Genomic DNA, 17,574 nt, shown 5'->3' on the forward strand with positions numbered 1-17,574 from the left:
GCAGCGGCCGGTAATAAACCAGTCGTCATCAAGGAACAGTGCTCTTTAATGAATGCAATACATGACTTTACATCGTAGAGGTAACAGGGAGACACATCGAGTTATCAGTTAGCCATCTTAACTATATTCTAACTCTACATTTTCCCGACTGCACTTTACGCTTATTTCACGACACCACCCTCTCGTGGTGCAATATGGTATAGTCATTACAGGACACAACACTTTCTAAACTACCTTTCACTAGTGCATAATACATGCATGGGCAACACCCAGAAAAGCGCAATCCAATTACAAAAACAGTTATCCAGAGCGCCCCACCCCTTTCCTGTCTTCGTTGCCACCATGTGCCCCCATTACATTTCTGTCTGCCACCTCATATATGCCTGTCTAGAACCAGTCCACTGTACTACCAACCTTCCAATTAAAAGATCACTAGCTTTACCTTCCTAAGTACAGACACGCTAAACAACTAATATATTTTTTCTGTAGTCCACCATTTATCCATCACCTGTCATAAGCTCAATACAATTAATTACAATCACAAGACTTTTACACAATTTATCATTTACACAACATGTATTAGGTTTACAGATGAAATGCTGCTTGGCTAAACTTTCTAATCAATTGTAATGACATAATAAACACATACATCTAAGAGGACAACAATGACAGAGCAGGTTTTAACATTAAATCTCAAACTTTGTACCATCAAATATCCAGTCACACTCATGAATATTATAATTGTATAATTTAATACTCTCATTGTCTGAAACAGCTGTTCTGTGACAAGACTTTTTTTTTTCCTATTATTTTGTATCCAATTGTTTAATTGGCACTAAAGATCATAGCTAGAGTATAAAGGTAAATGTATTGCAGTAACTAGTATAACATTCCCAGTAAAATAGTGCATATAATAGTGATCAAAAGTTTGAAGTAATTTAGAAATATCTTTAAACAAGTAGTCAAAATTAAGTAAGAGCCATTGCAAAGAAAATCATTATATACAAACATACAGAACTTGAGTAAGTGGCTTTATGGCTTTATGTAACAGAAGAAGTTCCTTCTCTGCTGACAGTTTCTTATGCCATAGGATGCAGTACCACTCTTCTCAAGGACGCCACAGAAGCCATTAGTCGGGCAGCTTGGAATATTTTCATATTGCATCTGTTCTCCACCCACCCACAGCCACTCACCAGCCAGGTTATACAGGCCTGTCCACACCTGCCAACATTGAACAGAGAGACAATTGTAAACATGGTGTATGAGTTTCTTAACAACACAAATAAGCTGTAGAAAACTGTCCGACCTCATCAGTAGTAGCCTGTTGTGCTCTCTCCCGTGCATAGGTGTGGTCATCAGTAGTGATCAGTGTGGCCAGGTCATAGCGATGGTTCCTGTAGGGAGAGTTGGGATCATTTGTGTCCACTGCACCCAGAGACCTGCAGTGGTCCAATGCCTCCTCCCACGTCTTATTCTCCTTCACCAAAACCAGTTTCTCATCAAAACACATGAAAGAATGATTGAAATGGCAACCGTGACTCCACCATACGCCATTATTCTTATATACACAGTCTCCATTTTGACTTGCCTCTGAAAGAAGAAGCAAAGAGATACTGTTATTTACTGTTCCCAACAGTAAATAACACACTAATGTTAATATCAACAAATGTGATCTTGCACAATCTAATAAGAATCAATAATTTGCTCTCACACCTAAACAGGTGTTATTCTAAGATTAATATTTGAGCTTTAAAACATGTTACTTACGATAACTACCCCACTTGATGAAGCTAGCTATCTCGTCTCCTCGGGACCATTTCCATGTACTTGTATTAGCTCGATATAATCCGATCCAGCCTCCAGAACTGAAAAATGTGTTCTCTTGTTCATTTCTGATTGTGACCAGGTCAGTGTGGTACTTCCTGCAGAAGGTCTGGGCATTTGTCCAAGTTGTCATGTAAGACCCAGAGTAAAGTTTAAAGTTTAACAGATCCCCACAGACAGGAGAAAGAAAAAGCAGCAGAGGGATGAGAAGGCACATCTTCCTTAGGATGCCTTGACACTGTAACAGAAAGGAAAAGGGTCACAGAGAAGAAGATTGGAGTGTTTTGCGCAGCCATGTTTCACTGATGAAGTAGTCAAGTGTCTCTCTGAGCAATGGCAATGTAGGACAGATGATGATGTTAGGAAATGTGGATGAGTCTTGGATTAAACAAGAACTGTATAAATGTAACTGACATTTAGTCACAGTAATATTACTTAATCAACTCAATATTTTATGTAATGTACTTGTTTGATGTCATCCTACGAGACTTTCACATGCCTTAATCATGTATGGTACAAATAACTAAAACAGTAAATTAACTTTAAAAAAAAAATTTGGTTAACAACTTGAACATCCATCTTTTCTAGTGAAGTGGGGCATACAGGTGATATTCTATCAGCAGGTTAAACCATTCATTACACTGTGTATCAGTTTCTACAGCAGTACTCACCTTGGCAGCAGATAATGGGGAACCTTCGAAGCTCAGGGTCTCCTGATGATGCTTTTTTATCAAGTCTGTGAGATACTCATGGACTGTGATACTTGTCAGACATTTTCTTTAGCATAGACTCCACCTTTCTTCGAAGCATTTGAATAGCTCTGGTTTTCTATCCTCAGTTTCATTTAAATCTTTCTGAATTTCCAAAAAGATGCAAAGCAGCATTCAAATGTGGTTTTGTGTTGGGGATCTTCATCCTTTCTACTTCTCTTTTTGCATCTAAAATGCTGTTTTAAGATATTTTCCCAGGCCTTTCAACCCTCTTCTCATCTTGCCTCAGGTGACCTCAATAGTTCACATGATTGTGTAGGGATACTGTGTCAATGAATGGCCTACAGTTTTTTCACACCTTGGTTTATGTGATGACTTCCATCAATAATGGATTAACGATCCCCAAAACAACCTCCAAAAGGGGACAACTTCGACTAGGGACTAGGGACAGGTAATAAATCCCTGGGATTGAGCAACAACAGATAAAGAGAAGACTTCAGAAACCTAGTAGCTTTGGCACAGCCTTAATCCTAACCATGTCATTCCCCATGAACAAATCTATGTATATAAAGGGGAGGTTTTGTGCTTCTGCTACCTTAATAATAATAATGGATTGCATTTATATAGCGCTTTTCTAGGCACCCAAAGCGCTTTACAATTCATTCACTCTCACATTCACACACTGGTGGAGGCAAGCTACAGTTGTAGCTACAGCTGCCCTGGGGCAGACTGACAGAAGCGAGGCTGCCATATCGCGCCATCGGCCCCTCTGGCCATCACCAGTAGGCGAAGTGTCTTGCACAAGGATACAATGACCGAGACTGTCTGAGCCGGGGCTCGAACCGGCAACCTTCCGGTTACAAGACGAACTGCCAACTCTTGAGCCACAAAAAACCCTGTTACTAACTCAGACCTTAGGTAGAACTTCCGGTTAGTTACGCTCATATTTATTGCCATCAATATACCAGCTGTTCTTACCCAATCTCAGAGATGATGACATCTCCAGGATCACCCTTGCTGTAACATTTGTTTGTACCTCATCAATGTCTAGTTGTGATGGTAGTTTCTCCTTCAGGATGTTGGAACACTGAACTACTAGTTGTTTCAATGTTAGTCTAGATGTTGGGTATTGAAGAATCCACATGTAACTCTTCACCCTGGGATTACATGCATCGTAGCCTTCAAGCAATTCTATTATTATTATTATTATTATTATTATTATTATTATTATTATTTTTCTCATCCTTTGTCCATCCTTTGTCCAATAGTTGTTCCAGTAGTCCTCTTCTCATCAGTGTGTCCTGGTTCCTCAACATCTGATGCATACCTTGCTAATCCGAGTGACATCTGAGCCAGTATGGGTTCAGTTCTATACCTCTTGATCATATCAAGGTAGGCTTTGGGTAGTTGGGCCTCGCCTGAGGGCCAGTACTGGTCAAGATTCAAACCCACTAGTCACTAAAATGTTTTTCTGGCTGAGATAAAACAAGGAGAACTGTAAACTTTTCTTTTACATTAGTTGGCAAACTAGCAACAACACCTATAAACCCTAAAATTGAAAGAAACCCATTGCTCAAACCTAACCTAATAATTGACCTCCATCCTCGATTTTGGATATGGATAATCATAATTAAAGCAAAATAAACAGATTTTGTTATGTGGAAAATTTGCATTCTCTCACAAACAAATATTTTTCAAGAGCAAGCCAAGGTCACTGATCCTGAAAGACAGGATGCAGCACATGTTTTGCCTGTCACTGAGGCATGGAATGTATTTGACTATATGGGTACATCAACATGCAAAACTGGCTGTTAGACATGGATATGCCATGATGGTTTTAAAAGCAAAGTAAATTTTATAAGCCAGCTTTTAAAAGGTAAAAGCTCCTACTGATTCTGCTTTCCTAACCTGATAAACCTTTTGTTTAAGCTGTCATCACTATATGTTTTCTTTATATTTCAATAACAACAACAAATATGTCATAAATGACCATCTGAAAACAGTTCAGTGATAAAATCACTAAAAATTATTATATTACAAGTTATGATGTGAGGAGCTTCATGCTGAAGCCAGGTCCTTTAAAGTTTGGATGGAGTCAGGGTGGCAACGTTCTGTTCCTCAAATTTAACCATAAGAAATGCGAAAATGCTAAATTTAAGTATGTGCTATGTTTTATTAAAAGGAATGAAGATACAATGAGGGCAGACTTCCTTGCTAAGAAATTGGAGATAAGTTTGTAAAGGAATTCTGGAAAGAAATCAAAACAATGAATAGTGTTAAGACGACTTTACCAGCTAATATTGATGGTGTTATTGGTCTGAGGAAATTACTTGAATGTGGCAGAAACATTACGGTGATCTATTTAACTCTGCCAAAAGTTCAGTTTCTGCCGAGGATGAAATCGATAATAAGGAAGATGTTGTAGTGTCATCAAGAGAAATTTATGATGCAATTAGAACATTAAAAGACAGTAAAGCACGTGGGATGGACAAGATATCTGCTGAACATTTGAAACATTTGCTTGCTATTTGTTTCACAGGGTTCATAGTTCATGTGATTCTCCCAGATTCAATTATTGCTGTCATGTTAGAAACCATTATTAGGGACAAAGTGGGAAAAATAAACAGCAAGAATATTTATCGACCTACAGCGTTATCTAGCATGTTATCCAAAGTCCTTGAAAATATCATTTTAAACACAAGTAAAAGTTTGGTCTTGTCCGATAACAGTTTGGGTTTAAATCTAAGCATAGTACAGATATGTGTATTTTTGCCCTGAAGGAAATCCTGGATCTGTTCCTTCTAAGCTGAGCGTGTGAGCAATCGCGCACACGCTGACACAGTCTCCACGCACAGAAAATCAGCGAAATAAAATAAATACATGTATTTACTTTAATTCCAATTCAGGCTGGATTTTTTTTTTGTGCGCAGCGCAGATTTTCTTTGTGGGGAGACCATGTCAGCAGTGCGCGATTGCTCACGCGCATAGCTTAGAGGGAACATAATAATATGTGCTTGGTTGATGCCTCTAAAGTGTTTGATTGTGTAAATCATGAAAAGCTAGTTTATAAGTTATACAGCAGAGGGGTTCCTAAATCTTTGGTAAGAGTTCTGTCCTTCTGGTATGCTCATCAGTCTATGCACATGAAATGGGGTAACTGCGTGTCTGCCCCCTTTTATGTAGGGAATGGGGTTAGACAGGGGAGTATTCTGTCTTTATTTTTTTTAATGTTTATATGGATAATTTCTCAAAGCTGTTAGATTACTGTGTGACAGATTGTGTAGTTGATAAGACCATGTTTAACCATTTGATATATGCAGATGAGTTAGAGAGCTTCTCCCCATATAGTGCTGGCCTGAAGGCCCGTTCTCAATATGGTCTAGAGTTTGATATTCATTATAATGCCATATCTATCTATCTATCTATCTATCTATCTATCTATCTATCTATATATATATATATATATATATATATATATATATATATATATATATATATATATATATATATATATATATATGTTTGTGTGTGTATGTATGTATATGTATATATATAAAAAACAATTCCCCGCTCGCCCCTGTGGGCGGTTTATCCTTCAAGCTCGGGTCCTCTACCAGAGGCCTGGGAGCTTGAGGGTCCTGCGCAGTATCTTAGCTGTTCCCAGGACTGCGCTCTTCTGGACAGAGATCTCCGATGTTGTTCCCGGGATCTGCTGGAGCCACTCGCCTAGCTTGGGAGTCACTGCACCTAGTGCTCCGATTACCATGGGGACCACCGTTACCTTCACCCTCCACATCTTCTCGAGCTCTTCTCTGAGCCCTTGGTATTTCTCCAGCTTCTCGTGTTCCTTCTTTCTGATGTTGCTGTCATTCGGAACCGCTACATCGATCACTACGGCCGTCTTCTTCTGTTTGTCTACCACCACTATGTCCGGTTGGTTAGCCACCACCATTTTGTCCGTCTGTATCTGGAAGTCCCACAGGATCTTAGCTCGGTCATTCTCCACCACCCTTGGGGGCGTCTCCCATTTTGACCTCGGGACTTCCAGGTTATACTCGGCACAGATCTTCCTGTACACTATGCCGGCCACTTGGTTATGGCGTTCCATGTATGCCTTGCCTGCTAGCATCTTGCACCCTGCTGTTATGTGCTGGATTGTTTCTGGGGCATCTTTACACAGCCTGCACCTGGGGTCTTGCCTGGTGTGATAGACCCCAGCCTCTATGGATCTTGTGCTCAGTGCTTGTTCCTGTGCTGCCATGATTAGTGCCTCCGTGCTGTCTTTCAGTCCAGCTTTGTCCAGCCACTGGTAGGATTTCTGGGTATCAGCCACCTCCGCTATCTGCCGGTGGTACATACCGTGCAGGGGCCTGTCCTTCCTTGATGGTTCCTCGCCTTCCTCCTCTTTCTTGGGTTTCTGCTGCCTGAGGTATTCACTGAGCACGCTGTCAGTTGGGGTCATCTTCGTGATGTATTCGTGGATGTTCCTTGCCTCATCCTGGACTGTGGTGCTGACACTCACCAGTCCCCGGCCTCCTTCCTTTCACTTAGCGTACAGCCTCAGGAAGCTGGACTTGGGGTGAAACCCTCCATGCATGGTAAGGAGCTTTCTTGTCTTTATGTCAGTGGCTTCTATCTCCTCCTTTGGCCAGCCTATTACCCCAGCAGGGTACCTGATCACGGGCAGGGCGTGTATAATTTAAAAAAACAAAAAACAAAAAACAAAAAAAAAAACAAATATATATACAGTTCGTTACATAGTGGGATTAAAGAAACAAAATTTCACAGACAATAAAACAACATTTTAAATAGAAGCAATAAATAAAATACCAGTGTCAAAAATTTAGAAAAAATTGTTAACACAATGGCAGTGACATTACAACTTTCACATAGTTATTCAAATTAAACACTTGAACGAAATGACAGAAATAACAAATTGTCATACATGGTGAAAGAAAGCTGTAGGACCAGAGTATCATTGTTTTTATTTTCTTTAATTGTGGCAGTAACATCCAAAACAAAGGAAACATAAAATGTTCTAAAACCTGTGACTCACATTTTTTGGGTACTCTATCCATATTTAATGCATTTTAGATGATTTTTGTAAAAGTGAAGCTTCAGTTTGAACTCAACATCACCTTGTCCAGGGTATCTAAATTTGTTGTACAAAGGACTCTTGTTTTCTGATGTTGTGAGTTGATGGTCAATGGACACATCACTACATGTGGCAACTAGCAAAGTGCCCAGACCATCCATAAAGAACTCTGGAGAAAGAAAGAGACATTTTCCCCATAAGGTAAAAAACTTTAACTGCCACTTAGAACTCAAACTTTGGTGAGGTCTGGACTTACCTGAATGTGCTGTCCGCTGGAGCTTAGGATCAAAGCCCACCCTCTGCACGGCATCTGTGCGTGCCAGGAAGAAGTTGACAACTCCATTGGTCATAGAACATTGTGGGTAACCAGGAAGTGTTTGAAATTTCCCTCCAGATTTCCTGTATAGGCAGCCACCTTCAATTTCTTCTCCTTCCTCATAGATGAGAGCAAAGTAAAACTGATTCCCTTTCACCGACCCACCAACCTAACAAGAACAGAGAACATTACAAAACAAATCTTGCCTAATAAATACTCTGATGTAGATATTATTGTTCATGACAGCCACTAGGTTGCTGTCATCATTAATTATTATCTAAAATGTTTATGTATTGGATGAAAATCTGAATATATGAATGAAAATCACATTTGATATTTGTAATTTGCTGTTATATGTTATTGTTATGAGTCGTAGTTATATGCAGTGGCTTAGGAACATTAAGCACTATCTACATATCGGACATGTTTAAGTGACAAAACAGAACAACACACTTTTTATGTAGTAGTCACAAAGGTGTTTGAATTGTAAAAGTTTCAAACACAATGAAAAAAATCTAAATGCAACTTTTATTTACATGTATTATATTCATATTTTAACTAGGGCTGTGCGATATGACCAAAATCTCATATCCCAATATAAGACATCTATCATCCCGATAATGACATAAATCACAAAAATTTAACATTTTCTCTAAATTCTGTGAATCTCGGGCAGCTCGACTTGTGTGAAGTGTTTCCAGCTGGGCGTCATGTACCTGGAGTCGAGTGTTTTAACCGATGCATGAAGCTATACATTTTTAGACATACGTTGTAACGGCCGCCGTTTCTTTGTGAGTATTTATTACACGGCGTGCTGCGGGGAAAAGCCTGTTCTAACGTTTGAGTCTAAGGTTTATTTTTTTAGCACCTAACGGCTCTTTTTTTGCTTCTCATCCGTAAACTCTCTGCATACTCTTTAACGTGGTTCAGTTTATTTTGAAAAGTCTCAACAGGATCTTGAGCTTTATTGTGAAAGGTTTATGTAGAAAATAAACAAGTGGACACGCGATGGTTTTACCGTCATTGTTGCTAACGACAACGCATAAAAACAGGCGCTTGTCCGTCCGTAGTGTACAATACAATCTTGAAAAAAGAACATGGTATTTTCATAATACACAGCCTGTTCTCTTTCTCAGACCATTAATAAATATAGTTTTTCATGTTTACAGTTACCACCAAGTGAATGAAAATATAATAATTATTATTAGATATATATTATCTCAATAAATATATGCAAAATCGTGTGGTTTCTCTGAATTTTAAGCCAAACCAAATCCAACCTGTTCGACGTTGTTTGGCAAGAGCTATGAGCTATATGAGACGTTATGCTATCATAACTACCATGGTGTGCAGGACAGAGGGGCCTAAATGCAAAGGCTCAAAAGCAGGCAAAGCAACTCAAAATGCACCATTAAAAGGGGTTAATAAACAGACCAAGAAATATAGAGACCATAAGTGGAATGATAAAGACTGAAGAGAGACTTTAAATAAACACAAGGAAGTAAGGGTCAGTCAAGACATCTGGGGTACAAAAACAAACCTCAGCTAAGTCAAGTTAATGACAAATTTTAACCAAGAATAAAAACCTAATGGTTGTGTGTGTGTGTGTGTGTGTGTGTGTGTGTGTGTGTGTGTGTGTGTGTGTGTGTGTGTGTATGTGTGTTTAACAACGTAACAACAGCCTTAATGTTTGGCTCAGATTTAAGTCTCAATGGGTCTTGATAGATGCCTTTCATTCACCATATTATAAAGAATGATGAAACAAATAAAATACTGAAAACAGCCAGGTGCCTCACAAAGGCATCTTGCTACAAAGCTAATGTCTCCTTCTGGTGTAAATTGTTAACTAATTCCTTTTAAGATTATTCACAACATCAGTGCAGTACACCAGCTTTCTTAATGAACAAATTTACATGTGAAACTTTGACTTAATGTGTAAAATTAAATGACATTATGTCTTTGTGCATGACGGTGTCACACAATGTTCTTCAAATAAGACCATGGTACATATGAATTATATAAATATAAATTTTATAAATATAAATTGAGGTTTTGCTTCTGGCCTGCTTAGTGACGAGACTTCCTTCAGCTTGAACAGCAGTAATCCATCCCCATCTGTTCATGTTTACTCACTTCTGCCATTTGGTGGTTTGAAGAGACATTAATGCACAAAAACATGCACTTTAAACTCGGCCTAAGAGCCAAACCTCCGGGAAACATATGAGCACAGTACTTTGCAGAATACACAAAGGTCAGTGCCATCACCAGAATATCACATCTCTGCTTGGCTTTACTTTGATAGTACAGAAAATACCCAGAATTTTATCTTAAAAAATAGACCAAACATGCAACACATGTGGGAACTATAGATAAGCAGACCAACATCCACACTGGCCGGAAAGTACCTGGTAGCTTAGTGCTATAATATCATTAGAAGGAAACTACTTAGGAGAATAGAAGGAAGGTGGAGATCCAAAGGCTTACAGCACAATAGAAATAATAGTGAACGGTACAGACATAATGAGCCAGCCCTGACAGAAGACAGCAGTATAAAGGAACTAGATTATTAACAATAACAGCAATAACAGAAGTATTAGCAGAGGATGAACTTCACCGCACACATTTTTGTAGATATTAAATGTATTTGAAAGTTGATCAAACACACAGTTTATGTAACAAATGTCAGTACCTATACTTGTTTTCATATGTTTACCTACAACCACCCTGGGCATAAATGCCAAAATAATTTTGAGCCTTTAATTATTTCTGTAGACTGATGTTTTAACTGGGTGGAATGACTGTACAGCTTAAAACTATAATTACTTAACAAAAGAATTGGTTTGACTTTAATTAATTTTTCTCTAATCGACAGATGGTCAGAATTAGGGCTGTGCGATATGACAAAAATCTCATATCCCGATATAAGACATTTATCGTCCTAACAACAATATAAATCACAAAAATGTAATATTTTCTGTAAATTCTGTGAATCTCGGGCAACTCGACTTGCGTGAAGTTTTTCCAGCTGGGCGTCCTTTACCTGGAGTCGAGTGTTTTAACCGATGCATTAAACTATACATTTTTAGACATAAGTTGTAACGGCCACCATTTTCTTTCAGAGTTTGAGTCTAAGGTTTATTTTGTAGCACCTGACGGCTCTTTTTTTTCTTCTCATCCGTAAACTCTCTGCATATTCTTTCACTTGATTCAGTTTATTTTGAAAAGTCTCAACAGGATCTTGAGCTTTATTGTGAAAGGTTTACATGGAAAACAAACAAGCGGACAGCGGAGCCACGCGATGGTTTTACTGTCATTGTTGCAAACGACAACACGTAAAAACAGGCGCTTGTCGTCCATAGTGTGGTTATATTAAATATAAGAGAAAGAGAGAACTTTAAGAAATTAATATAGCCACTACAGTGACTATCAAAAAGATGAAAAAATATTGCTGTAAACAGTTTATTTTATGACACCATGAAACAAACGATAGCGTAATAGGAAACGACAGACATTTTTATATCGTCATCCGATATATATCTTTATATCGAACAGCCCTAGGCAGAATTATTCACATATATTCAAATATATACAAAGATTCACTTAAATCCTTTTATATGTGGTTCTACAACGTTCTGTAGAGTCTTAACCTGCCATAATCAAGGCCAATTAAATTGTAAATGGCCTGTATTAGTATAGCGCTTTACTTAGTCCCTATGGACCCCAAAGCACTTTACACTACATTCAGTCAGCCACCCATTCACACACTGGTGATGGCAAGCTACACTGTAGCCACAGCTGCCTTGGGGCGCACTGACAGAGGCGAGGCTGTCGGACACTGGCGCCACTGGGCCCTCTGACCACCACCAGTAGGCAACGGGTGACGTGTCTTGCCCGAGGACACAACGACCGAGACTGTCGGAGCCGGGGCTCGAACCGGCAACCTTCCGATTACAAGATGAACTGCCAACTCTTGAGCAGTGTTGCCAACTTAGCGACTTTGTCGCTATATTTAGCGAGTTTTCAGACCCCCTTGGCGACTTTTTTTCTAAAAAGCGACTAGCGACAAATCTGGCGACTTTTTCTGGTATTATTGGAGACTTATTTATGTCGATTTTTTGACGTGAAAGCGCATATTACTCTCAACAAGCAGCGGTGCTGCCATGGGCACCTTACCTGTGCCAAAGCGCTCACGGGCGGAGGATAGCCCTCCCCCAGCTGCTATCAGGGCATGAGATGTTCCCATCTATGCGTCCAAACGCCAAATGAATCGCGTATAAGCGAAGCCGCTGCTCCAGCACTGACTGTAAAGCAGTCAGTTCTTCTTTTACTGTTATGTTGTTTTGTGGATCACAAGGTTTAAAACTACTTATAAACACACACACACACACACAAAGTAACTACACCAGAGTGCCAATTTCGGGTCACTTTTGCCGGTCCAAGCCCAGATAAAAGAGTAGGGTTGGAATTGTGACAATAAAAAACAATAATTGCTAAAATAAATTTAATTTGTAGTTCTAAATAAATTCTAAATGCATTTTTATCTCACTTTATGTCTCTTCCACGATGTTATTTCTCTCTCCAGCAACGTAGGTTACAATTACATTAGCATGACCGATTATGCAAATTAGGCAATGACGTCATTTAGCGACTTCTAGCGACTTTTAGGACAGCCAATAGCGATTTTCCTTACTGAGGAGTTGGCAACACTGCTCTTGAGCCACGATCGCTAGTGCTTCTTGCTAGTGCTAGCACTGACACATTTTAACTAGTGCTGTCAAAATTAACGCGTTAACGTAGATTAAGCCATCATCACGATTAACGCGATTTTTAAAATAGTAACGCTATTAACGCATCTGGAGTGCAGAATGACTCAAAATCCCTGAAATGTTTCTGTCAACGTATTTTGGGCAGTCTGTCCAAGTAGTTACTTTCACACATGCACAAATGGGCAGTAGATCTGGTAGTGACGGGCCGCTGAATCAATCACATTGTGCAAGAAGGAATTTTCTTTTCACCGAAGCACTTGCGGCTTAAAATATCACATTGATGCGAAGCATACGTTAGCCGGGGATGCTGCTAGGACTTTGGCTAACGCGTCACCCAACTTGCGACAAACCACTCACGAAGCATCAGGGGCTCAGTAAGTCTACCTCAGACATATTGACTGACACAATTGCCAAGTGGATTGCAACAAACTGCACACCTGTTAATGTCGTTGAGAACACGTGCTTTACATAGCTTTGGTTCCTCGTCTCAAGGACTTGAAGTGCCTCCCCAAGAGTGACAGCGAGAGAGGATAAATGTTTACAGAGTTTTTTGTTAACATGAATGTTCAAGATGTCAATGAACATGTTAAGTGCTTATATTTTCCGCTTTTTTCTCGAGTCTGTTTGCTCATGCAAAATGAAATGCGATTAATATAGATTAAAAATGAATTATATTTAATCGTGATTAAATAAAATTAATCCACAGTAACCCTGTGATGAATCCGATTAAAAATTGTAATTGTTTGAGAGCACTAATATATATATATTATATATTAGTGTATACTTAGCTATTAGTATGTAGGTTTTAAAAAAAGTTGTATTTCACAGGAGAGAACCTGTGCTAAAAGAAAACTGTTCAAATGCTCTCTGAATTTAAGCACACATTCTTTGCGTTTATTCTCCATTTACTTCATTATATTGCATAAATGTCTGTTACAAGCTTAAATATAAAGTTGAAAAAATGTAATTGCAGCCAGGCTATTGATCAAGTAATTGCAATTAATCGCGATTAATTACAGAAAATTGTGAAATTAATTAGTTACGTTTTTTTTTAATCTATTGACAGCACTAATTTTAACCAAGAATAAAAACCTGATGTGTTTGTGTTATGTCTTTGTCAGCATAAAAAGGATTTGTTTGACAGCAGTCACTGGACCGAACAGTTCTGAGAGCAGTTGGAAAGTCCAATGAATTTGAATGAAGATTTAAGGAGAACTGTAGATTACCACATGCTGGGAAAGTCTCTTGGAGACTGTAACAAAAACCACGGCAGACTCTGTTTTAGAGTGGTTTTCTTCCTACATATCTGATAGGAGTTTTAATGTGTCTGCAAACCAGATTAAGTCTGAATCCACAGAGCTGCTATGTGGAGTTCCTCAAGGCTCCGTGCTGGGACCATCCATCACATCTGTGTTCTGCTCGATGACATTCCCTCTTAATAGCACAATTGGGCATATTCCCAGCTAAAAAATCAGAGAAGTCGTTTATGAAGTTATTGTATTTCAGGGAGCGTTAGGTGACAGCGCAGAAAACCTGGTTTGTGCGACTTTTGTAAATGATGCAAGTCAGAAATGATATAAACAGAAACAAACTTATAGACGAGCAGCCACACATTTGTCCCTAAATGTGTATGGTAAAACCTTTTTACCTCCATATTACAATTAAAAAAGTTTTTATGTGTATGAAAGGCTTTGTTGGTTGTTAATACATACAATGATGGATGAAAAACTGTAGTAGTAATTGTAGTGTGGTGTATTACCCACTAGCCACCACAAGGGGGAGCGTGGTCACAGTTCAGGTGTTTCATACAGTTTGGAATGTTATACAGTATGTTCTTTTCTATTTTTTTGTACAAGTATCCTGTCTCTTTTTATTAACTTCTTCTTTGTACTAAACTGTAAATACACCCAGAGGAGAAGAAAACTCACCAATAAAAGAAAGAAAATGCAAATGCCTTCTAAAACAGAGAATCACACTCACTGATCAGTCTGCTGTGAAACAATTACAGTTAGACAATGCTAGTGGTTTAAAGGTTTCATGAAAACACAGACATGTGCATATATAGCCATGCTGACAGCTCAGTGAGCCTCATAGCGTGAGAAGGTTGAGGAAGTGGCTGGTTTCAGAATGCTACAGCACTGCGGCAGCTCACACTGAAGCCTGTGGTTGTCTCAGCTTGACCCAACATCCTCTGAAACTTGCTTTAACCTGCTTTCAACTTCAACTGCGCACGTGCTATTGCACATGTTCAGCTTTTAACTTCTGTAATTCCACAGAAGTGATGCAAATATATGTAAATTTCATCGAATTATCTTTTACTCACCCTGGTTCTTGATTATTGTACTGTTATTACCTTAATTTTTTAGAATCATCAGAGTTTCCTGCATCATCATTTGTTAGTTTCTGCACCAAATATACATTTCAGCATTTAAGCTCATACTCTAACCGTGGTTAGAATAATTGCAGTCTATATTAAATGACTTTTAGTTTCTCCTCACAGACTTTCATTTTTGTTCCTAAAGGTACTAATTTACCAACAGAGTAATCTCCTTACCCATATGGAAAAGATATATATAAATCTTATAAAATTTGTATCTGTCTTGTGTGAAACGCATACAAGAGTGAAAACAGATATAAGATCCCTTGAAAAATTATAAATGAAACTTGTATGTTTTGGATACTTACAAAAACAATATATGAAAGTAATGAGAAAGTGGCCACTTTCATGAGTAAATCATATAAGTTTTTACTATTTCTTTTCCATATGGGTACACACGTTTGAATTTAGCTATGTAAGAGAGCAAAATGCCCTCTTACTAATACTAATACTAATAAAGAATAAATTGCTGCTGGAGCCCTCAAGTACTCAAATGCGCTTGCAAAAATGTTTAAGTAACATTCATGGCGTTGTTCAAGAAAAACAAATGAGTTGATTTTCAGTTTTCTAATTCTGGGTTCATGTGTAAGCAGCAGAAGTGAAAAACAGGAAGGAATAAGAGATTTAAGACTTAAGGATGGGAGTGCAGTGGGAAGTGGTGCATACAGGTATACCTATAATTTTCATTATAGGTATACCTCAACTATGAGAGACAAAATAAGAAAAAAAAAATCCAGAAAATCACATTGTCTGATTTTTAAGTCCATAGTGTTCCACTATGGACTGGGCGGACAATAGCAGGCACCTATTGAGGTGTGAGTGTGCCATATGGCGGCCTATTAGCTGTCAAACAAACTTGTTATAGAAGAGGACAGGCCCAGATACCGAAAGGAAGGAACGCCAGGTTGAAAAGGACCTGCTTCCTGATCGTGAGGTACAACGGCTCATGTGGGGACGGATCGGTTAGTGTAGCGCGGCGACCCCATAGCCCCTGTGACATTTTCATTAAATGCATTCAGGCATTCATTCAGTATCTGTGTGTATACAGTTTGTATGTTTTTCGTGAAATGAAAAACAAGCATATATAACAAACTACTTTCTCAATTCCCCATCTCTGTCAATGGAAATGTTTGCATAGCATTAGAAGGTTTAGGCTTTGTCAGGGTCTTGGGTCTCTAGACCCAGTGTTTTGAGTTTCTTGTGCCTCAGTGTTTTTGTATTATAAATTTATGTTCTACGTTTTCTTTGTTGCCCTAGTTTATTCAGAGCCTAGTGTCCTAGTTTGAGTTTCTTGTATTGTGTTTGGTTCCCTGTGTATTTAGTAGGGTTCCCTCATGTAGTTGCCCTCTGTGTCTCCCTTTGTGTAACTGTGGTTATATTGTGATGTTAGTTCTTGTGCCTTGTGTTTTCCTCACCCTGTCATGTGCTGCTTCTTGTTCTCTCTCTCCCTCCAGGTTGCCTCTGTGTATGTCCTGTGTTGTGTTGAAGGTTCGTGTCTGATGTCAGCATTTTCAGTTTTCATGTCTTTCCCGTCCTGTCACGTGTAATTATCCTCAGCTGTGTTCCCCATGTGCTTCCACTTTCCTCGTTACCTTCTGGGTATTTATGTCCGCGTCTCCCTCTGTTCCATGTCGCGTTGTCCCTCATGCTGTCTGCTCCTCAGTGTCTCCTCGTGTGCATTAGTTCTATTAGTTTCCCAGTTTAGTTGGCTTTGAGTTTATTCTATGTGTCAATGAGTTTGTGTTTAGGTCCAATCCCTGCCTGCACACAGCCGTAACATGACAGGCTTAGAGCTGTTAACTATTATTAAAACTGATTTAATTAAATGAAAAAAATGCATCAAAATTTTGGAAAAACCAAAATTAATTTGGTAATGTTGTAACTGGATCAGATAAATCATCGTCAAGGAAAGCGTAAAGTCCATAAGAACGCCAGTCAGTGCATTAAAAGGGTAAAAAGAAACTAGGTCAAAGTTAAAAGGTTTTTTTTTACCTAATTACAGAAATAGCTATGTATATTTGATGTTTGGGTGCAATCTGTATCCCATAAAGCAAATAGAAGTAAATGAACCCGAACAGGAGCCATTTCATTCTCACCACGTCAAGTTCTGGCATTGCTTCCATCACCTCTACAAGGTTCTCTATCTTCGTCTTCTCTGTAAACATAAAGTCATCATCCACCCACAGGAAGTACTTGGTGGTTACCTGGGAAACAGCCAGATTTCTGCCTGCAAACCAGCCCTGAGAAAGGAAACATCTTTCACATCTTAATGGTCCTAATAGTCATTGAAGGTGATTGCAAATAATAAGAGTTCTAATTCTGATTTCAGATTTATCCTTAAATTGTGGTGGTGACCACATGTGACTGCAGTCCATTTATTCTTTATTTAGTTAGTTAGATTAGCAGCAATTTAACATGCTTGATACAACTAAGTAACACAAGTTTAGCTAATAACATTTTAAATGCATCTGAAATCTGAATTATTT

General features: G+C 38.7%; 2 protein-coding genes across 2 annotated transcripts in view; both read right to left on the reverse strand.

The window, feature by feature from the left end:
* Positions 1-1,510, reverse strand: part of LOC134625699 (beta-1,4 N-acetylgalactosaminyltransferase 2-like) — a 37,368-nt gene extending 35,858 nt beyond the window's left edge. The window contains exons 1-2 of the mRNA XM_063470954.1: positions 1,307-1,510; positions 1,101-1,221 (exon numbers count right to left, since the gene is read on the reverse strand). Coding sequence (XP_063327024.1) covers positions 1,101-1,221; positions 1,307-1,510 — 325 coding nt within the window. The remainder of the gene's footprint in view (positions 1-1,100; positions 1,222-1,306) is intronic.
* A 6,094-nt stretch (positions 1,511-7,604) lies between these two features.
* LOC134625700 (beta-1,4 N-acetylgalactosaminyltransferase 2-like) overlaps positions 7,605-17,574 on the reverse strand; it is a 36,710-nt gene continuing 26,740 nt past the window's right edge. The window contains exons 9-11 of the mRNA XM_063470955.1: positions 17,185-17,328; positions 7,886-8,114; positions 7,605-7,798 (exon numbers count right to left, since the gene is read on the reverse strand). Coding sequence (XP_063327025.1) covers positions 7,605-7,798; positions 7,886-8,114; positions 17,185-17,328 — 567 coding nt within the window. The remainder of the gene's footprint in view (positions 7,799-7,885; positions 8,115-17,184; positions 17,329-17,574) is intronic.

The sequence above is a fragment of the Pelmatolapia mariae genome, linkage group LG4 (genome assembly GCF_036321145.2).
Source record: "Pelmatolapia mariae isolate MD_Pm_ZW linkage group LG4, Pm_UMD_F_2, whole genome shotgun sequence".
NCBI lineage: Eukaryota > Metazoa > Chordata > Actinopteri > Cichliformes > Cichlidae > Pelmatolapia > Pelmatolapia mariae.